General features: G+C 49.7%; 1 protein-coding gene across 1 annotated transcript in view; it reads left to right on the top strand.

Moving 5' to 3' along the window:
* The window catches only part of POLA2 (DNA polymerase alpha 2, accessory subunit), a 284,968-nt gene that overhangs the window by 155,338 nt on the left and 106,390 nt on the right, over nucleotides 1-23,240 (top strand). Inside the window, exon 15 of the mRNA XM_085625754.1 lies at nucleotides 22,188-22,294. Within this exon, the coding sequence (XP_085481880.1) occupies nucleotides 22,188-22,294 (107 nt within the window). The remainder of the gene's footprint in view (nucleotides 1-22,187; nucleotides 22,295-23,240) is intronic.

The raw sequence follows: 23,240 nt of genomic DNA, 5'->3' as shown, positions 1-23,240 counted from the left end.
ATCACCATTCTTGCGCGTAAGGAACTGACGCATCACCTTCCCTGAGACCCTTTTGTTTGTATGGCGTTACGCATCCAAGGTACTTTGAGAGTAAAGTGTCGCATTTACCATCTACATTGAACTAAGCTAGGGGGGCGTGGCCAAGCCGGCTACTATGGCGGTCGCAGTCTGCTAGGGCTCTCCAGTCGGGCCGGCCAAATGACCGACTCCAGGCGTTGCTCCCCCTAGAAAATGCAACCCTGGGTGTCGGAACGGCTCTGGCGTCTGCTGCCCTGAGGAGGCACGACGTAGAGAAGGAGAAGTGCACCGGCGGCGTGGTGAGCCGCCGCACCGAGACCCAGCGGCACAAGATGGCGGCGAGCGGTCCCGGAGCTTCGGGACGGTGACCCTGGGGGAGGACTGTACCGGAGCAGGCGCGTTTCCCTGAGGGTCCCAGTCGGGGTGATCCCGGTGAGGTGCCTGCGGCAAATCGAGGACTCGATCACCCCCCTACCAGCAGCGGTGCGAGAAGGCAGGGCGGCCATGACTCCAGCGGCGCGCGCTCTACGCGTTGGCCGGCCCTGCAGGTGAGCGGACGCGCCGGTGCAGACTAGAGCCGCTACATCCCCCTGGGGGCACCCGGGGGCAACGATACCTACGGTGGGAGCAGAGCAGCGGGGGAAGCCCTGGCATATGTCAACGCTGGGCCGGGACGCCTGACCTCAAAATGGCGCCCGGCGAGACATCGCTGTAGAGGAGCCTGAGACCAGCACCAGTGGCACTCGGAGTGCGAAGTGTACACCGAACCCGTGACTGCCAGCAGCGAGGGGAGAAGCGCGTGGGGACAGAGCCTGTCACTTGCTCTGACTACTGACCCCCGAGACTGACGGCCGGTGGCTCCTTGGTGGCGAAGGCAGGATAGCGAAGTGTCTCCTAGACCTATAGCAGCACTCGGAGGCTACGACCAAAGACGCGGATCGTTGGTGCGGGGTCGCTCCTGGGGAAGCCCCCCTGCCCCCCCCGGGGAGAGAGGAAGCCCGCGTCTTCAGCTGACGGACGCGGCGCACGGAGGCGCTCCAGCCGCGACGATGGGGAAGCCCAGGGGGACACAACAGACGACGGTCCCCGAGACGGCCCCGGAGAGGATGCCCAGAGCCCGAACCTGGGTGGGCGCAGTGGAGACGCAGCCTGACTCCTCGGTCTCCGTCAAGCTCGACCAGGTCTTGGCTGCCATTGAGCATTCCAGAGTCGCAATGGAGGAGCGACTCGGAACGCTGGCGACGGACGTCAGCCTTATCCGTGATGACCATCGGAAACTGGTGGATAGAGTGAAGGACGGGGAGAAGAAAATGGAGGACGTCCAGCCAACGCTCGACAAACACCAGCAAACCCTCCAGGAGGTGCTGCATCGCCTCACCATTATGGAGGAACGGGCGGACGATTTAGAAGGGCGCTCCCGGCGCTGCAACATTCGCGTTATAGGGCTGCCCGAAGGAATCGAAGGCACGAACCCCCTGCAATATCTGGAGACATGGGTGAAGTCCTTCACTCCGGAAAAGGATCGCTCTGCATTCTTCTCTGTGGAAAGAGCCCACAGGGTCCCGGCTCGCAGACCGCCTCCAGGGGCGCCCCCAAGGCCGCTGATAGCAAAGTTCCTCCACTTCCGGGATAGAGATGCGATACTACGTGCGGCGCGTGTGGCGGGCACCCTGCGGGTCGACAACCAACGAATAATGGTGTTCCCGGACTATGCTAGAGCAGTTCAACAACAAAGGGCTTCCTTTCTGAATGTAAAACGCAGGCTGCGTGAGAACAATATTCAATACTCTTTGCTTTTCCCAGCTCGCCTCAGGGTGGTCCACGCCGATTCTACTGTGTTTTTCGCCAACGCCGCGGAAGCCCAAGACTGGGCGGACCTGCATTGCGCACGACAGTCTAGAGCGGAGATCGCAAGAGACCCATACCCTAAACCTTCACGATCCGGAAAGCGATCACAACGGCGCCCACGGGGTGGAATGAGTGGCAGAGATCGCGCACACACGCAGGACTCTCCTGACCTAGAGCAAATTGTGAAGGAACGAAGAGAGGCTCTACAAGCGGTGATCGACTTACAGGCATCCCCCCTGCCGGACGACATCGACCGGCCACCGCATATCTTTACGTCAGAGGGGGAGAATGACAGTGACGACACACTATCGGGGGAGACCTCCGTGACGCCCCCCATGGTCACTCCGCAGACAGCGGACCTCATTCTAGATGAACAATCCGACTCCCGAGCGAAATGAGAGGGGACTGCAGACACTAACATTGAGCTAAGTACACTTCCTTTCCCACAGGCCGAACTTCGACCCCAGTTTCGTTACTTGCTATAACAGGAGCAACGTCCATTTCCCCTGATCACGGCCCGATTCGCAGCCAGCCCGGCACGCATGCTCCGCCGCCCCCTTCTTATATTGTTGTACCTCCCTTAATTGGGTAAACCAGTTTGGACGCATCGTTCCTGACGATGGGCCCTAGGCATTGGGAATGTTCCCCGACCCTGTTTGTTCAGTTACATGTCCCAGTTCAACACTTTCCCACCCCTCACATGGAAGGATACAGACCCCGACATTCCCCGCTTATGCTTACACGGCGTCGGAGGACACAGACACCCGCAACCAGCTGGGGCGACCGCGCTTTGTACACTGCAATGGGCATAACTCCCGCGCATGGCGTACAGACGTGGAAACACAACACCTCATACGACACACACTGATGTTACCATCCTTACCCTGAATGTTAGGGGGCTTCATACTCCACGCAAACGGTATACGGTGTACTCCTATGCAAAACGGCACAGCGCCCCGATAGTCTTTCTACAAGAGACGCATCTCATTGCAAAAGAGGTGGGGAAACTGCAGTCGAAATGGAGGGGGCTCATCTGCGCCACAACATACTCTGCGTTTGCGCGGGGGGCGTTGATCTGGGTGCGACCGGGAACCCCCTTCCAGGAGCTTCGGAGGGTGGTCGACAAAGAAGGTAGATATGCGCTGCTGGAGGGGCTGTTGGACGGACAGGTAGTGCTTCTCGGCAGTATTTACGCCCCCAATGTGGACCAAGACAAGTTTTGGGACCATCTCACGGGGGTTCTTGCCCCATTCGCTTCCGTACCGTGGGTTCTGGGAGGAGACTATAATTGCACGCTTGACTGGAACCTTGACCGCTCCCACCTGCCCCCACTGCACTCCCCGGCATATAAGCAAACTGACCGATTCCGGGCTTGGATCGCCCACTGGGCACTCACCGATGCTTGGCGAATGCGCCACCCCCTGGTGCGATTGTACTCCTTCCACTCCATCCCCCACAATCTACGCGTCCGTCTTGACCGCTTCTTATGCTCGGCGACTATCTTGCCCACGATTACCCACACGGATTACTTGGGCAGGATCATATCCGACCACGATGCCCACATTCTCCAGTTACACTGGCGACCCCCACACCCGCCGGTCCCCACGTGGCGCTTACCACGGGACTGTCTGTCGGACCAGGTCTTCCGACACGATCAGGAGAATAGCATCCAAGACTATTTCGCACGCAACTCGGGTACGGCATCCTCCAAGTTAGTGGAATGGGATGCATTTAAGGTGGTGGCCCGGGGTGAGTGCTTGAAGCAAATAACGGGAGTTAAGCGCGTACTAGAACAGGCCCTAACCGTTGCGGAGCGCCGTTTGGCGGCCCTCACGAAACAGGATGCCACATCCGCAGAGGAGGTGCGAAGTGTCACCGAGGCAAAAACTGCCTACCAAACTGCCTCCACGGACTTACGGAAGTACAACTTCCGATCTTACGCTACACGGATGCATGGGGAGAGGGATAAGACGGGCACTCTATTGGCGTGGTTGGCCAGACAGGACACGGATGTCAAACCCATCACTGAGATACTGGACCCTGGAGGGATGGTCATACGTTCTCAGGCGGGGATTCTGGGCGCCTTCCGCGATTACTATGCGGAAACTTACAGTGACCCAACTTCTACCCCGCAACCTGTAGTGGATCGATTCCTCGATCCCCTACCCCTTCCAACGATCACGAGGACAGAGAGGGAGGCTCTGGACACGGTGATAGCCTCGGCGGATGTGACACGGGCCCTGCGTGCCCTAGCCCGAAATAAGGCTCCGGGATTAGATGGGTTCCCCCTAGAATATTACACGACATTCTCCATCCACCTGGTCCCTCGATTAGTGGAGGTGTTTGCGGCAGCGCTGAAGAAGGGAGAGCTGCCGAGATCCATGCGAGAATCCGTAATTGTGACGTTCCTGAAACCGCACAGGGACCCACAACAAATGGCATCCTATCGTCCCATATCGCTGTTGTCCGCCGATTGCAAACTCCTCGGGAAGACCCTTGCGGATAGATACGTACAAATCATACGCTCCCTGATCCACCCGGATCAATGCGGTTTTATACCAGGCAGATGCACCTCACAGAACATACGTCGGGTTTTCCACATCCAGGATCAAGTACAGGGGATATACCCTCGAGCGGCCTGTCTCATCCTAGACCTTGAAAAGGCCTTTGACTCCCTCACATGGCGGTTCTTGTTTTCGGTGCTGCAGCGAGCAGGCATTGGGCCCACCCTCCTGGCTTATACGCGCCTACTGTACACCGGGCTGACCTCGCGGGTGCGCCTGGGCCGGTACATCTCGACGGAGTTCGCGGTTCAGAGGGGCACGCGACAGGGCTGCCCATTATCCCCTCTGCTTTTTGCTCTGGCGGTGGAGCCTCTCGCCATCCGACTCCGACGGGAGGGGGAGAGCTGGGGTATCCCGATAGCGGGTACAGTGCATAGTGTATCTTTGTACGCTGATGACCTGCTGATCTATGTACGAGACATTACAGACGATCTGACCCCCCTCTGGGAAACCTTGACGGAATTTGCCGCGGCCTCGGGGCTACGGGTGAACTGGGATAAATCCACGATATATCCGCTGCATCCGGACCTACCCCCACAGGAAGTTCGCCTTGGAGCTCAGCAGGTGCCTTGGAGCGCGGAGGCCCCCCGATATCTCGGAATCCGTCTTTACCATTCCTCCACGGATATGTTCGAGGGCAACCACGGTAGGGCGTTGGCGAGTCTTAGGGCCTCGGTCGGATTTTGGAAGCGCCTCCCACTGGCGCCTATTGGGAGAGTGGCATTGGCCAAGATGATCATGGTTCCAAGACTGCTGTATTTCTTTACCAATCTGCCAGTAATCCCGCCCAAGGCCTTCTTCCGGGACCTCGACTCCCTCCTCAGTGCGCTCATTTGGGGGTCTGCCAGGCACAGAATAGCCCTGACAAAACTGCAGCTGCCCACTACACAGGGTGGCTTGGGAGCCCCCTCATTTGAAGCCTACTTCCTGGCAGCACAGCTGCAATGGCTGTCCCATTGGACGGCAGACAGGTACACGGTGGAAACTTGTACTGCTGCAGGACGGATATCGATTCCGGAGATCCGTCGCCTGCTCCTCCCTGGCACTCAGCCAAAACGCACATACCCTCTACAGGTGTCAGTGGCACGTAAGTGCATGCTACGGATACACCGCATGTCCCCGGGGACCCCGTTGTATTCCCCCCTACTCACCCTGGTGGGGTGGCCCAAACAGGAACGCTACTACACAAATAATGCGCTCCGCATGTGGACGTCGTGCGGCTTAACGGAGGTGGAGTCCTTTTTCGAGGATGGGCGACTAAGACCATTCCATAGCCTGATGGAGGAGTACGATCTCCCCCCGGGACAATTTCTGCTGCACCGCCAACTCCTAGATAGCTACCGACCATATCAAGACCTAAGTAAAGGGGAACCACGCACGCACCCCGTTATCCACACGATCCTACACATGGGAGCTGGGCGCCATCTCACTACATGGCTTTATAAGGCCATACGGGAACTGGTTAGCAAGCCACTAGATTCCCTACGAGCCACCTGGGAGACTGAAATTGGGCGGGCACTCCATGACGGGGAATGGGGGAAAGCTCTGAAATACCCTAAGAAGGTCTCTAGGAACGCACGCTTTAAAAACATTCAATATCACATCCTACACAGGGCCTATCTAACCCCCGCACGCCTCCAGCGATTCTATCCTGACACTCAGTTCCTGTGCCCCAGATGTCAAGCGCGGAATGCAGACTTCCGGCACATGTTCTGGAGCTGCCCCATCATAAAAATTTTCTGGCACCACATTCACACTGCTCTGGGTACTCTCACGGGGCTAACTTGTATGAACACTTGGGAGGCTAGCGCCATAGGCATCTTTCGCACAGGTAAACAGCACAGGGTGCAGACTCGTTTCCTCTCCCTAGCGGTACTCTTAGCTAAGCGCAGCATCGCTATGCATTGGCGTTCTCCCACTGGTCCACCGTTGGCGGCGTGGGTGGGAGCTACCCACAAGTGGGCGGCGGCTGAGGAGGAGACATTACGGGAGGAGGAGGTAAAGGGGACCCGCAAGCACCCTATATCGATGGAATGGGCCATGCTATTGTATCAATTTCGACAGCTTTCCCCGGGCGCTGACCCGAGTGGCAGCCCCCCTACGTCGTCAGCCCCACGCACACAGTCACAGGCCCTACCCAACTGATCTCTCGGAACCCCACCCACACAAGCCCATCGCAAGCCCTGGCGCCTGGAATGCGGTCGCAGCCCTCGGCCGCACCCACTAGGATAAGTACACACGAGTCGCAGAGGTGTCCTGCCCAAACAACGCTGTATACCATCGCTAATGTAACTGGATATATTCTTCCATACCCCTTCCTTAGTTTATGCCCGTGTTCCGCCCCAGTTTCTATGCCATATCTGGAGCCCGGACAACAGGATATAAACATCATGCTCTCTCTATACCCTGTTTATGCTCCTTGTTTATGTACAAGCGATATACACAGCCATTCTGTCCCACTACTGGATGTATACTCTGCTATGTCTATCTGAGGGTTGTGTATGATGGTCAATGTCTGAAATATGTAAATGGCAATAAAAATAAGTTTAAAAAAAAAAAAAAAAATACATTGAACTAAGCTATTTCTACTATTTTAAAGTCATATTCTGAGTACATTATTGTGGATTTTTGTCGTTTGGTCTTGTGTTAAGTCTAGTAAAGATTACTTATTTTTCTAAACTGGTGTGGTGTCCATTTTCACTGTATTACTGTATGTGTTCACAAATGCTTTAAACACTGCCTCTGAGATAAGCCTGTCTGCTTGTGCCAAGCTACCAAGGGGGTGAGCAGGGGTTATTCAGGAGTGTATCCCCCTTTACCTGACTAGAAGCAAGGGTCCCTATTTGGACAAAGGTGTATACCATTGCCAACTAGAGACCCCCATTTCTAACACGCCTTCTCATTTCTTTCTACTCCATCACACCGTCCACCCACCTCAGAGCAATTGACGGACTATCACATGTCTGTGTGTCAACAGGAAGTGCATGCCTTTTTGACCAAAGGGCCCATAGAGACGGTATCGGACTCGGAATCAGGAACTTGGTGTTACTCTGGCTACTTCCTTGTCTTTAAGGAAAGAGGCTCCTGTCCTATTTTGGACCTTTGCCCTCTCAATGCCTTAGGATGCTCACATTGGCCCAGATTCTCCATCTGCCCTTGATCCTGGAGACTGGATGGTAGCATCGGACATGCAGGATGCTTATTTACACATTCCGTCCTACATGCCCATATGCGTTTTCTGTGGTACACAGTAGACCAGGGTATTTTAAGTTTAGTGGTGCTCCTTTTTTGCCTCACCAGTGCCCCTCGGGTATACACAAAATTGATGGCGGTAGTTGCCACACACTTTTGGAGGTCAGGTGTCCCAGTGTTCCCCTACTTTGAAAGATAGCTGTTGCGGGTTGGCTTGCTCCAGGCAGTCGCACACCACCTCAAGATGATGGTGAACCTTCTGACGTCGTTAGGGGTCTTTATCAATGTGCCGAAGTCACACCTTCACATGAGCTTCAGTTCATCAGATACGTCCTGCATACAGTGCAGTTTGGTTCCTTTACCTCAGATCAGAGAGTCCAGGACATTCAGGATATGATCCTGATAATTCAGCCTCTCTCCTGGATTTCACTGAGGATGACTCTGGGGCCGTTGACCTAATGCATCTTGCTGGCAAATGCAACTCTGCAGTTAGCTTTCAAGTCCCAGTGGTCTCATCACAATGGGGACCTAATGGATTCCATCCACACTTCGGAAGAGACTGCAAAGCATTTGCAGTGTTGGCTGCCCATTTGTGATTGTGCCAGCGGCAGACCCCCTCAACGTATCTCACCCGGAGTTGACATTTGTGACGGGTACATAGCTGAAGGTTGGGAAGGCCATCTGAGAAAGGTGGAGATCAGTGGACTGGTAGAGGTGGAGATCAGAGGACTCTGATGTGGAGCTGTGTTTCTGCCAGAGACCAATCTGTTGGAGTTGTGGGTGATCTGGTTGGTGTTGAAGACCTTTCTACCAATTGCCATATTGTACTGCAATGAGCAAGGTGAGGGTAGGGTCTTGGGTCCTGTGCCAGGTAGATCCACACATTTGGAAGTGTCAAATGTGCCAGGGCATCTCTCTGGTTGTGCACCACATTGCAGGATCTCCTTTATGCTAGGGCGGACCAACTCAGTTGCTGCTTAGTGGATCACAAATGGCAACCACATCTGGAAGTGGTACATGGTGACTTCCAGCACTCGGGAGAACCTTGGCTAAATCTTTCAATCACCCAAGAACATGCAATGACAACACTTTTGTGCACTGGTGTTATCACAAAGGCTGTCTCTCGGAGAAGCATTCCGCCTAGAGCAGAACTTGAAACTCCTATATACCTTCCCGCCCCTGCTTCTCCTGGCCCGTGTTCTCAAAAAGATCTTGATCGACTGGACCCAAGTCATCCTGTGGCTCCTGATTTGGCCAGGAGAGTGTGGTACTCTGAACTTCTGGGCATGAGGAACCCCTCCAATCAAGCTGCCGTTTCAGGAGGTTCTATTTTCACACCAGAAGGGCAGAGTCTTGCACACAACCTACACATCCATGCATGGATATTAAATGGAGGCAATTGATTCCATTTGATGTACTTCCTGAAGCTTTTGATGTCATTCTGGCAGCTTGGCGCCCTTTAACAAAATCTGTATACCCTGGTTGTTGGGACAAGTCTGTGGCTTAGTGTTGCTACTGTCAGATGGACCCATTACAGGCCAAACTGTCAGATGTTCTGTTATTTGTCTTATCTGTGGCCCAGCAAGGCCCTGCAATGGGCACTGTTAAATGTAATTTGTTGACTTTCACTTTTTCTGTTAACTGATCAGATTTCTTTTTTCAAAACACCGGTTATAAAATGTCTTTAAGGTTTATAATATATGTGCCCTCCAAAGCCCTTTGTGATGCCACAGAGGCACTTGACCTTGGGTCTCAATTTACTCATGTGTGCTTCTTTTGAGCCAGTGCATAATTGCCCAATTCACCTATTGACTCTGTAAACGATCTTTCTGGTCAGAACAATGTCAGCTTGTCACAGGAGTGAGCTGCAGGCACTCTCAGTCCACCTACCTTTTACCACATTTTTTCTAGACAAACTGGTGCTGAGAACTGAAGATGCATTTCTGCAGAAAGTAGTAACATCATTCTATGTCAGGTAGACCCTTCCCTTCCGATGTTACTTTCATCTCCTAACCCCTTGAAAGAGGGGAACAGACTGTCATCTGGACCCCAAAAGAACCCTCAGTTTCTACATTGATCGTACCAGGGACCATTGGATGGACGATCAACTCTTTGTGGGCTTCCCTGGAACAAAGAAAGGCAAGACAGTGCAGAAAGAATCCTCTATGGGCGGCTAGTCCTCTGTATTAAAATCTGCAACACATTAGCTATAATAATATTATTTCAACAAGGGAGACCCAAATTAGTCTTTCAAGGTCTGGCTCTGCCGTTGACCTTCCCTCTGGGCCTCTCCTCTTCCCCAACCCCCCCACCCCACCCCCCAGAAATTCTGGGAGCTGGAGCGACCTCTGTCCAACTCCGTAAATGTTATGAGGCCATGCACCTCATATTTGGGTGGCCTGTCCTCGCTGGTGGGCCTTCGGGCCCTGCAGGTTCGGGAGGAGCCCCCACTGGTTCCCCAGCCAACGGGTCCTACCTCCGCACCAGTCTGGCTCCTTGTATCCAATGATGTCCAAATGTTGACGCTCCCGGCGTAGTCCCCATTCTTATCCCCGACTCTTACATAGAGCTGGATGGGTGTAGTCTGATGCCAACTTCAACTGGAGACATTCCCTTCAGGCCGGAGCCTGATCTTTATTCCTATGGGCTAGGACTTGGAGAAGATTGGGAGAGGCGACTGGACCCTGAGAAATACCCGCCCCTAGACCCTGACATGGATTGGTGTGTGGAATTGGTGGATGCCAGTGGACTGGACATCTCTCTAGATACTGGCTTAGTCTCTCCTCTTACTGTGGTTACTGAGTAGGATGCTATATTTGCTGTGGAGGTTAGGAGGATGGCCGAGGTCCTGGATGTTCAGCTGCCCAGACTAATGTCTTGGCAGAGGCCCTTTAGCCAGAAGTCACCCCTGCATAACAGCTTCTCTCTTTTAATGAAGCCATCACAGTCTTCCTAATTGGGACCTGGTCCAATCCCTGCACAGGGACTCCTGTGAACAGGACAATTGCCTGCCTTCATTTCCGCACCCCAGGGGACCTTTCTTTCCTCACCCAGCACCCCAACCTGGAGAGTTTGGTGGTCCAAGCCTCCATTTCCCACGTAAATCCTGGTGCATTCCCTACCACTCCACCGCATAAGGAATCCAAGAGGCTGGACATCTTAGGCAAGAAAATGTTTTCCTCCGCCAGCCTGGCATTGCAGTCTGTGAGCACCGCATGCCTTTTGGGCCGTTAACTCCCATTCCTTGTAGGATTAGTTTGTGCAGGTTCTGCCTATGTTTCCAGAGACGACCCGAGCCATACTCTCTCATTCTATGGCTGATTTGAGAGATGCAGCTGAGTTCACAATCAGATGTGGGCTGGACACAACCGACTCGCTAGACAGTGGGCTCTTCGTCGTTGGCCTTACAGCGCCATGCCTGGCTGAGGACAACTGACTTTTTATGGGTTGTCTAGGCTTTGCAGTCGGGTGATTTCTGCTGCATGCACACGCACCAGGCAGCGCCGGAACACTACTTAGGCCGCCTGGTGGTCCTTGCCCGTCAGTGGCCGTTAGTGGCTGGGCTGGGCCTACTCTCTTGGGTTTTGTTCCTGTTGTTTAGTTGGGCCTTTGTAGGGTTTCATTATAACACCTGGTATTATTTGCGGGGTACTTGATAGTGATATCGTCACATATATAGGGCTGTTTGTTGTGTAGACCTCTTCCAACATGAGTAAGAGGAAGGCTGAGGGTAGGATAGCGGGTACACTTGACGACTACCTAACAAGGGTCGAACTAGAAATTACTGACAAGATCTTAGCTGTGGAACGAAGGCTGTCATTGGATCCTACTACAGCCTTGCCTTGTGCCTTGCCCACAGCTGCTAATGTCAACCCATTGGTAATGTACCCAGGTTCTTGTTCACCGGGGGGTCCAGTAAGTGTTCCTTCTAGCTCTGGACTCACCGACCCCCCCCCCCCCTGCCTCTCTAGCCCTCCATCCTCCCGAGCAATGGTATCTACTCGAGCGAACAATAGAGCTGTAGGGCCTAAAGCTAGAGAACCTCCATGCAAAAAAAGGAAGGGTAGGGTTCAAAACAAACCTCCCATCCCTCGAGTTGCCACTGGCTCTTTGGTTATACAATCTCCAGCACAACCCTCTGCCCCTATAGGCATAAACAACACGCAATTTATAGATCAGCAGAGCCTTGATATTTTAAGCTCCGCACTTAGGGACCAATTAGTGACACTTATACAACCTGTTCTGGATAAGCTTGAAACTGTGGTGACTAGACTCAACCACATTGAAGCTAATCTGCTAAAATTTCAGCCACTAGCAGCAACAATACCCGAACAGAATAACGAGGAAGTGGTTAGCAGAACTAGTGTAAGGACTACTACTGGTCTACATGTTTTAGGAACCCATATAAGTACTCCCCCGGCCCCTATAGCTTCAGGGGCCCAATCTACTAGGCCCATGGCCGCCCATAACACTGTAAGAAGACCGTTGATTGATCAACAGCCCTTTGAGGATACAGCAAGGCCTGTGACTTTTAAAGTAGTGGCTTCTGAAGTATCAAGGAGCTTACATCTCCCTGCAGAGGCTACCCCTTATACAGTTATTCTAGCCAACGTTCCCCAACTGCCAAAGGGGTCTAGTGAGCACTGGTCCAATTTAAAGAATAAAGCTCTGTATTTCCTTGGTAGAAAATTTGGGGCGACTCAACCTTTATTTGAAGAATTTAAAATGGTCAGGCGGGTGTCCTGGGTTGGACATACCCAAAAGGCCATGTTAGGTGATTGTGTGGTGCTAAGTTTTAGGTCCCCCCTATTGGTTGAACGTATACTGGAGATGGCCACATATCCTGTTCCTTCACAAGATGAGATTATGATCCTACCCTTGGGTTATTTCTACAGGCCTGTAAGGGCTGTGACTCATATGCCGCTACGCGCCCCCCATTGTGTCCCCCAACTAGGCTCTCAGCCAGTTGGGTTAAACAATCGCTTCGCTGTTCTCTCTACTTTGGAAGACAACGATTGACAGGGGGATAGTTTTGTTTTGCCCTGGTCTGAACTAACTGGGAGCTTATTGTTTACTTGTCGGGAGCCTTCTGCTCCTTTGCATCCCACGGAACAAGTTGTGGAACCTGCCCTACCCACTTCCTCCGAACTCTCAAGTTTACCCACTGTATGCTCTATCATTGATTCCAACATGGAGCCGCAGTTGACGAACCCGTCAAACGCCAGTCACAACCTATTATTCTCCTCCTGGAATATAGCTGGCCTCCAACCAAAACGGGCTTCTCCTGATTGGGTGGCGTTCGTAGATCAGGTAGATATTTGGTGTTTCCAGGAGACTTGGGCGGTGGTTCCCATCTTTCGAGTAGGGTACGTGAACTACTTTAAACCAGCTATTAAGGGTACTAGAGGTAGACCGGTGGGTGGTTTGACTATTTGGGTTAGTCAATGTGAGGGTATTGTAGTTACGGAAGTTCTGACAGACAGTCCCGACATATTGGCCATTCGAGCCTCCTCTATAAAGGGTCTTAATATTCTCATAATTAATACCTATCTTAGGGGAGTTCCTGGAGGCAAATGTTCCCCTTCTGTTTATGTATTAGATCAATTACTCCGTAATACACTTAGAGTAGGCCACAGGGTTGTGGCAGGTGATTTTAATACCTGTTTCGAACCACTGGGGTCAGATGATGGGAAATTATCCGAGGCTGAGGATTCTGTGTGGGGTATTCCCCAATTAGAATTAATTCCTATCAGCAAATGGACCCAAGCAGCCCTTATTTTGAAGGGGCTTTGCTTAGAAATTGGATTGAGGGCTGTCAATGGTAGAACAACATCGGACAGGCTAGGGAAGATAACTTTTAATAATGGTAGAAGCATGAGCAGAATTGACTACATACTGGTCAACTGTGAGTTGTGGGCAGATGTCATCTACATGGTGGTGACCGATAGGTTAGAAAGTGACCATAACCCCCTGATGCTGACGTTATCCGATAGTAGTTTTGCTGGGTCCCGTAATGATGATGAACGCTCTTTGCAGGTGCAAGTCACCCTGTCCAATGATATGAGGAGGGTCCGCTGGCCTAAAATAGCTTCGGATCCATCTGCCCGGGCCGCTATTAGGAATTTGGTTAACGTAGCAATGTCTAAGCTGTCCAACTGCGAGTCAAAGGAAGGGATTACAAACTCCATCCCGGAAATTCACAGTGAACTATTTACAGGGCTCAAAACAATTTTCACTGAAAGTGTTTCTGCCACTGCCAAACCCACTTGTCAAAGGGAAAATTCGTGGTTTGATGCAGGTTGTAGAGAGTGCAAAGCACTGATTTTAGCAATTAAATCTAGGCACCCGCCAACGATCAGGAGCTGTAGAGCTGCATATAAATCCGCCCAAAGGTTTGCAAAGTCAAACTGGGACGAATCACGCTGGCGAGAGTTATATGAGGCTTGTGAGGGCAGAAACATGAGCAACTTTTGGCACCTTTTAAAATGGGGTAGGAACCCGCAGGCTATGATTCCGGCTAACCATGTTGAACCTGGTCAGTGGGTTAGTTATTTTGAAAACAAGTTTAAGTCCAGGAAGACGCCTCAAAATGCCTCACGGCTATATAGTGGATCCGCAGTGTTAGAGTTTACCACTAGCGAGGTGGTGACAATCTTGAAATCACTGCCGAATGGAAAAGCCCCAGGACCTGACTGTATTCCTGCTGACCTATTTAAGCAGGAGCAGGATCTATGGGTACCCTATTTAAAAACATTAGCCAATGCCCTGGCCAGTGGAGCGTCGGTTCCGGAATCTTGGTTTGGGGCGGAGATATTGCCAATCTATAAGAAAGGTGTTTGCTCTGCCCCTGCCAACTACCGTCCGATCAGTCTTATCGACGCAGTCCAAAAAATCACTGCTCGTTTGTTGCTGGGTCGCATTACCAGGTGGATCTCTGAAAATGATATTTTAACGCCATTTCAGGCAGGGTTCCGGACGCATGTCGGAACCATAGACCAAGCCTTTAGGTTTATGCTTTTATATTGGAAGGAAGTCTACCTTGGGGGGGGGGGGTATGCTCTTCGCAGCCTTCGTGGATCTAAGGTCTGCTTTTGATACGGTGCCAAGATCTAAACTGTGGGAAGTCCTCCGGGAGATGGGCATGCCGGTTGAATTATTGCGGTTCCTAGTTATTTTGCATACACACACATATGCCCAGGTCCGATGGGGTAAACCAAGGGAGGTGACTGCGAGATTTGATGTGTCCAAAGGAGTCAGACAAGGGTGTGTACTGGCCCCCACCTTGTTTTCTCTGTTTATAAATGGTGTTACCCAGTTACTTTTCAGATTTCCCGACAGATGCACCCTCGCTAGCAGGTATGAAAGTTCCTCTGCTCATGTTCGCGGACGATACCCTCCTTATTTCTAAAATCCGACAGGGGCTTCAACTAGCACTGTCTAGGTTTGAGTTATTCTGCCGCGAACATGAGCTCGAGGTAAATGTGGGGAAGACCAAGTTTATGGTCCTCCGTGGCCCTCGTCCCGTCAAAGCCAGGGTCGTTATGGGTGGTGCTACGTTGGAACAGACCTCCACCTTTACTTACTTGGGGGTCACTTTTAGTGACAACCTAAGTTGGAGGCCCCAGATTGACTTGCTCAGCCTTAAGCACTCACAATTAGGTGGAGCTCTGCTTAAAGAACATAGGCAATCCTGTACAAAACCTGTAGCACCGCTGATAAAAATTTATGGGTCCAAAATTCTCCCAGCTGTTATGTACGGTGCTGAGTTATGGGGGTTCAGCAAATTGGACTCACTGAGGGTGGCCCAAAACAACTTTCTGAGGACATTAGTAGGACTACCCCTTTCTGCACCACGTATCCCCCTGCTATACGATCTAGGATGTCAGCCTATTGAGGATATGGTCCGGTATAGGTCCCTGGCGTTCTGGCGTCGCCTATGGACTACCCCGGAGTTATCCCTTTATGCAAAGGCACTGTTAGAGGTAAAAGATCTGGGGGGTTCTCATAGAATTAGCTGGCTGTCAGAAATTAAACTTATTTTGACTGACATGGGCGATTTGTGGTCTAACCCTGTGTCGGCCGTTTTCCCTCCAAAAAAAATCTTTAGGGAAACTTACTGGCAATGGTCACTATGCAAACGCCACTCTTTTTTGACTAGCAGCTCTTTGACTTCAACTTATCTGACCACTAAGGATCAACCCTCTCTCGAGGCATATTGGGATGTAATAACCAAGAAGCAGGATCGGAAACTATATCACCAATTTAGAATCGGATCCCTTCCATTATGCTCCTTTACCTCAAGCTGGTCTGTTAAGGGCAATGATAAATGCCCAACTTGTAATAATTTGGTTGAAACAGTTGATCATTTTTTATTTGTTTGTCCGGAATACCACCAACCTAGAAGAGCTTGGTTGCGGCCTGTGTGTCGTGAATTAGGTGTCAGATCAGCTCAGGCCGCTAGAAGGATTCTTAAGACAGACACATCCTCTCTTGTGGTTATTGGTCTAGCTAAATATATTAGCTGGGCCTGGCTCCTACGGTGTAGACGAAACACTTCTAACTCCCCGGTCCCAAATACTGAAGTATAGTATCCCTTATTTTTATGGAGTATGTTATAACCAATTTCAAGTCATTGCCATCGCATTGTTTAATTCTATTTTATCACTGTTTTTAACTTGTTATTTATTTTTTGATAAAAGGTTCTTCATGTTTACGATTTAAATAATCTTATTCCAATTTTAACTGTTCTGATGAATTATTAATATGTCTTTTAAGATGAAATATTCGAAATAAAGACCATTTTGACTTGACTTTCAATGGAGTGGGCATCTGGGAGAAGTGGAGATCTGAGGCCTCTGTTCTCCTGAAGAATCCAGACTCCACCTACTGGAGCTTCGGGCAATCCGGCTGGCATTGAAAGCCTTTCTACCCTCCATCAAGGGATGACTAGTGCAGGTGTTCACGGACAACACCACCGCTATGTGGTACTGCAAAAAACAGGGTGGGTGGGGCCGTGGACCCTTTGTCAAGAGGCCCTACACCTCTGGACATGGCTGTTAACGACGAGGAGTGGTGGTTCAACACCTTGTGGGCTCTGTGAACGCCAGGGCAGATGAACACATCTGAAGAAGTATAGCAGATCACGAATGGCATCGACCATCTCTTTCAGCATTGGAGAGAGCCTTGGTTAGATCTGTTCACCACTGCCGAGAATGCGCAATGTCTGCACTACTGGGTGCTGGAGTTCAAGGTGGTTTTTGCTCGGAGACGCTTTTCATCTCCAGTGGAGCTCAGGGCTCCTGTAGGCATTTCCGCCCAGAGTTCTCAAGAAGATCAGAAACGACTGGGTCCAAGTCATCTTTGTGGCTCCGGACTGGGCTCAGAGTTTGGTATCCCGAGCTGTTGTGCATGGCCATCGGTCCTCTGATCAGGCTCCCTCTTCAGGAGGATCTTCTGTCACAGCAGTAGGGAAGGTTTCTCCACCCGGACCGATCAACACTCTGCCTTTATGCGTGGAGATTGAGTTGTGACAGTTGACAACTTTTGACCTTCCGCCTGAAGTCTGCAATCTTGTCTTGGCAGCCAGGCGTCCCTCCATCAAAATGGTATATGCCTGCCGCCTGGGCAAGTTTGTGGCGTGGTGTGCATAAAAGCAAGTTGACCCCCTTTCTGCTCTACTTTCCCAGGTCCTATTTATTCTTTCCTTTGCACAGCGGGGCTCTGCTTTCGGCACCCTAGAGGGATATCTTTTGTCATCTCAGCCTTTCTGCGGTTGCCAGATCAGCCATTCCTTTTCAAATCCGCTGTTGTAAACAGGTGTTTGAAAGGTCTTCAGCATATGTTTCCACCTTCCCCCTTCATCATGCCTCTGTGGGACCTCAATCTATTACTCACCTTTCTGATATGTGCTCCTTTTCAGCCACTACACAACTGTCCTCTCAGGCTCCTTTCCATCAAGACGTCCTTCCTAGTGGCAATAACATCTGCTCAGATAGTCAGTGAGCTCTAGGCTTTGTTGTCTAAGACTCTAGCTAAACATCTTACCAGACAAGCTGGTTCTTCGCACTAGAGCTTCCTTTCTGCCAAACGTTGTCACTCCCTTCTATGTAGGGCAGTCCATCACTCTGCCTACCTTTTATGTTTTGCGCATCCCTCTAAGGAAGAGGAGCGACCCTGCCGCCTGGACCCAAAAAGAGGATTGTTGTTCTACCTTGACTGAGTAAAAGAGTTCCTGGTGGATGGCCAACTCTTCGTGTGGTATGTCGGAGCAAAGAAGGAGAAGGCTGTGCTGAAAGGGACCATCTCCCGATGGATTGTGCTCTGCATTAACAGCTGCTACACACTGCCAAGAAGCAACCCCCTGAGGGTATGCGTGCTCATTCCACCAGATCTAAGGCTGCAACCACTGTGTTAGCACGTGGAGTCCAGGCCTTGACATCTGCCAGGCAGACTTTTCTGTACACGTTCACAAGCACTACTGCCTGGATGGTGAGATCGGACGGGACGAGCACTTTTCATTCTGTCCAGCATTACTTTTAGTGTGAAACGGTTTCGCAGACCTACTTCTGGAGAGCTATTTCTTGTGTACCTATTCTAAGGTAAGGAATCTGCTGCTTGAAGTCTCTATCAGATGAACAAGTTACTTAACTTTGGTAACTCCTTAACTGGTAGAGACTTTATCTAGCAGCAGAGTCGTCACTGACCCACCCATCCTCCTCGTTCTGCGAACAAGATTCCCGTGATCAAGGCTATCCCCTTTCAGAGGCCCTAGCTGATCACACAAGTGGCTGGTGTTATTTGTGGCTCTGCGCTCCTGGCGTGGAAAGTCGTGAAAAGAAACTGGTGTCAGTGCGCTTGGCTGGTGCTTCTACATGCACCACGCACGTCACTTCCGGGGCCGCCGACGCCAAGTGGAGCAGAACGATGCCACCAACCGGTGCACAGGTATACTGCTCACTAAAAAGTTCAGGATCCAGTCTGACTCCTGGGGATAATTCTAAGGTAATGAATCTGCAGCTAGATAGTCTTTACCAGATAATGCGTCACCGAAGATACTGAACTTGTTCTTCAAAGGAGCTTATATAAAAACCATTTCAAAACACATAGCGGTGAGGTGAATGTTGGTGCAAATCATACTTGCTCGGTGCTCTCTTTTGAGGTGCACAGTTTTAAAGGATCTACATGGACTGGGACTTGAAACGGCGATTTCAATGGTACACCCCCAAAAGAACCCTGCGCTCACTAGGAGCTTAACTGGTGACAGTACCCCCTACCAAGAGAGCTACGTGGGGGGTGGGAGAAGCTTCATCATATGCGCAGCAAAGGTCGGAAATGATCTCCCCTGCCATCTTAAAAATACCACTGATCTTCTGGTATCCAGAAAGGAACTAAAAACCTGGCTTTTTAACACGTAGAATCTCCATAAGAACTTGAAATCAGAGGGTAGCAGTTAGCGCCAGGACAACCCCGGGTAAGCGTTGCGCTTTAGAAATTTACATAACATAACTGTACCCGTACAGCAAGTTCTCAGCAATCATATAGGGTCTGTGTTTTTAAAGCAGATGGCATTTTGATCCCAATGAAAATGGCAGGATCATCATCTGGACTCCGCAGGATACAACAAGCCCAAAAGAGAGCTTAAAAATAATAGAGAAATGTTGATCACAGTGAGACTAAGAAAAAGAAATGTGTGCCAGTACAAGACATAGGCAATACTGATGAGACCGTATTTATTTTACGAAGGGTACAGTTGCTAAAGGAGGGAGTCCCTCGTGTCCAGCTTCAAAAACAGGGTGGCCGTCATTTACCTACATAAAAAAGAAGGAAAGAGGAGCTGCTTAATACCCTTGTAGTGGTGAAGAAGGGAGTGTGAGAGGTAGTGACTTGACCTAGATTTATACTGGGAACCCACGGGGTGCTCCAATCAGCCTGCAGTAGGAAGCTCGTTTAGCAGGTGGGGTCTGAGTCTCAAGGTTGAGTGCTCGGATTCCTTCTTCGAGGGCTCAAATCAGCCCAAAAATAGAGCTTTAGCTCTGACTGGCAGCATGAAGTCTTTTCGGGACAATGAGTTTTTAAGGGGGAGTGTGAAAGGGCAGCATGCCGGTTAATGTAAGCAATAGAGAGGAAGGACCAAGAATTTAAATGAAGGTACTGAAGACGGAGCAGGCCCAGAGAGAGAAACGGTATGTGTAGTGGATACCATTTTGGAACGGTTTGAAAGACACTGACAAACCTAAAATAAAACAGTATAAGTACATTTACACCAAACAGTAAAAAACATGTACATTGTGAAAAGAAACAGAGGTAAGAGCAAGAAGATCTGAGAGTTCATATAGTTTCTGTATGAGAAGAGTTAATTTAAAATCAAGGATGTCCAATGTTCCTACTATGAAGTCCTGTGCGTATAGATCCAATGAAGAATCCAACGCAATTCCTCCTTATTCATTAGTGATTCGATGTCTCCTTCTCTCTCAGGAGTGGTAATGGTTCTGATCACTTGCCACCGTAAGCCATCCTTGCAAGGTCCAAAATGTGAATTGGTATCAGTTCAAGAGGTGGGGAATCTGCAGTTAAAAGTATCCATCAGAAGAACAAGTTACTTGCCTTCGGTAACGTACTTACTGGTGGATACTCTGTCTAACCGCAGATTCTGAACACCCCCCAACCTCCCTATTCTCTGGAGTGGACTCTTTTTCTTCTAAAAAGGTGTCAATCTAGAGATCTGTACATTGGTCATACTGATTTAATGATGAGCTCTGCGCTCAAGGGCGCAGACAAAGCCTAAGGTACAAACCGACATTACTGCATATGGGTGGTGCCCATATGCGGCTACTTTATCACTTCCAGAATGAAATTACGTTGATGGGGAGTCACACACCACCTCTTATCAGCATACAGGATACTGCTTTTGAGTTTTACAGATCCAGTCTGACGCCTAGGGAATATTCACAATATGAGGACTCTTCGGTTACATAAACTATCCACTTGAAAGAACGTTACCAAAGGTAAGTAACTTGTTCATTCCTAGCTGTCCCTAACTACACTAGCTCTATTTTTAAGTGCCACTCTAATTGTACCTAAACACCAGAACAAATCCTCTCTATTGAGGTTTTACTCTTGCTTGGGCTCACCTCCGCTAGTTTCAGACCACCTTCAAAGCACAGTGTCATTGCTGCTTAGCCTGGTGTTCTCCATCGTGTCAACATTTCCACATTTCTTCTTGTCAGGGAGGATCTCATCTCTTTGGGATACATGGTAATGTACTAATCCCAGTTTCTATCTGTGTTATAGTATGTAAGGGGGGAGGGGAGTTAGTCCGGGCCCTCTGCTAATCAACAATGAGCAGCCAGCGAACAACATCTCATTTGGACATATGCATTCATGCATGTTACTCACTTGTAGTGACCCTGTCCTCTTGGTACTTGGGTCTACAGCTCCAATTCAACTAAACAAAGCCATTTTCTAGCTTTCTTGTCTGTTCTTGTGGTACCCATATGAGGAGAGAGAAAAAAAAACTGACTTCATTAATATCTTAAAAGTTGAAGGTGATCTGTATTTTAAAAGCTGTGCAAACATAAGCATTGATCTAAACAGGCTGCACCATTTTAATATTTGCATCCACAATAAAGGTGCCACATGTGCACAGCTGTACATTTTAGCAGTGAAACAATGGCTGTGAGTTTCCAGCCACCTTTTGGCTTATGAGAACACATATGCTGAGGTATGATCTCACGAGTGGCAATTACATGATTTGCTATTAACCCTACTCTTTGATCATACAAATAATGACAGTGAAACCCCCTCAGCAGCTAGCACCTAACCTATTATCCCCAAAATTATCAAAAAAGGGAAAATACCCTAAAATGTGTGCACACAATCTGAGCACCACTGTCAAGGTGCGGTCCTTCTGGACTTAACAGTGTTAAATATAAAGAGCAATCGGTGAACCAACTCATAAATAATGTAACAATTACAAAGTCTGTATCCAAGGTTTGTTCTTCAAGTCCTCTTTTTTATTGAATAAATGTATCATGTAACATGTAGGGTAGACCAGCCAACGCGTTTCGTCCAATACAATGGACTTCTTCAGGGCAAAAACGAGTTAATCTCGAAGTAAGGGGCCATTATCTGTGGCAAATTCAGATAGTCAATGTGTGATCAGATGACTGGTAACACGACAGATCAATCACTCCGATTGTAGTATAAAATAGTTGCAAGCTGCTATGTCCCAGGATCAGATGCCAGGAATATGTGATTCATCAAGAATAGGTGAAAACACTGGATCAAAACATAATTTGGTTAGTCCAAAGTAGACATATCAATCCGCTCAGCACCATGTAAAGTGCTGAAACCAAATGCACGGGGAAGTCTTCTTTCCGTCCTGGAACAAGAACATTTTATTTGCTTTGTTGCCTGTTTGACTAGGCACCGGGGCAAGGCCTTGATCTCTATCAATCTTATTGTATTATTGCCAGAATTTTTTGTAGATCATTTTGTTGTGGTTAGGTAGAGTTTTGAGTGTGTTAGTCCCGTCCTAAACTTCTCTCTCTCTTTTTGCTCCCCCAGAGGGTGCATTTTGTTTCTGACCCCTGCACCCTAGATGTCAATGGTGTGGTGTTTGGTGTGACGTCTACAGACCTTCTCTTTCACATGGGTGCTGAGGAGATCAGTGGGTAAGTAATTCCCCGCCTTCATCCTAAGGTCAAAAGTTAGATCAGACTCCCCCGCTGAACTATTCAATTAATGGATTTGTTTATATTGAAAGAGAAGCTAGGCAGCATGACAGTCTGACGGAAGATTTTACGTAACACAGTAGCAAGGCAAAACCTTTTATTTTATGTTATGTGTATCTGTATAATGCATTACCCCATTTAGATGTTGGCAAAACACTTTTAGAATCTTAGTGTCCTTTACGAGTCTGACATTTTCGTTTACTTGAGTCATTGGTCTGTTGATCTTGTATTCTGTTTTTCATTTCCTTAGATGAGACACACATTGGAAGGGTGTGTGTGTGTGTGTGTGTATGTATAGGAGAATTCCTCAAGAGTAAGATGGTGAAACACCCCTTGTCCGTTACCTGACAAATTCTTTAAAGATGTAGATAGCGAATTAAGAACACCACTGTGGGATGGTGGGGTTGCGAGAATTGCTTTAGCCAAATTACAACAAGCATTTGCAATGCAATCGGTCTCGCTTTTAGGGCCTTATAAGTATTTAGCCATGCAATATGGCGACTGCCCGTCTTTCTTTTCTATTTATGTAATTTAGTAGCATTTGCGGCATGCCACGCTTTAACTTGACACAGCCTTGCCATAGTACCTATTCAGTAATCTCCAGACCAGAAGATGAAACCGGTGCACACCTGAGGGTTTGGGCGGGCATTTAGGAGCACACTGGCACAATGAGTGACAAAGGGGTTCAACCCAAAACTCTGCATCTGTTGACGCATGAGTAGAACCAGTTCTTCTCCTTGCACTGCATCAAACGGTCCCATGCTCTGGAGCAGCGCAGACCTCCGGGTTCTCCTACAAGGCCTTGCAACAACTGGGCTGTTACTTTCCTCTTCTAGGCAGGCTCTGCTCCACAGGCTCGGCTCCACAGGCTCTCTGTGCACCCCTA

The sequence above is a fragment of the Triturus cristatus genome, chromosome 9, assembly GCF_964204655.1.
Source record: "Triturus cristatus chromosome 9, aTriCri1.1, whole genome shotgun sequence".
Taxonomy (NCBI): domain Eukaryota; kingdom Metazoa; phylum Chordata; class Amphibia; order Caudata; family Salamandridae; genus Triturus; species Triturus cristatus.
The sequence above is the reverse complement of the archived record's forward strand: the minus strand, read 5'-3'. Positions and strand labels throughout refer to the sequence as shown.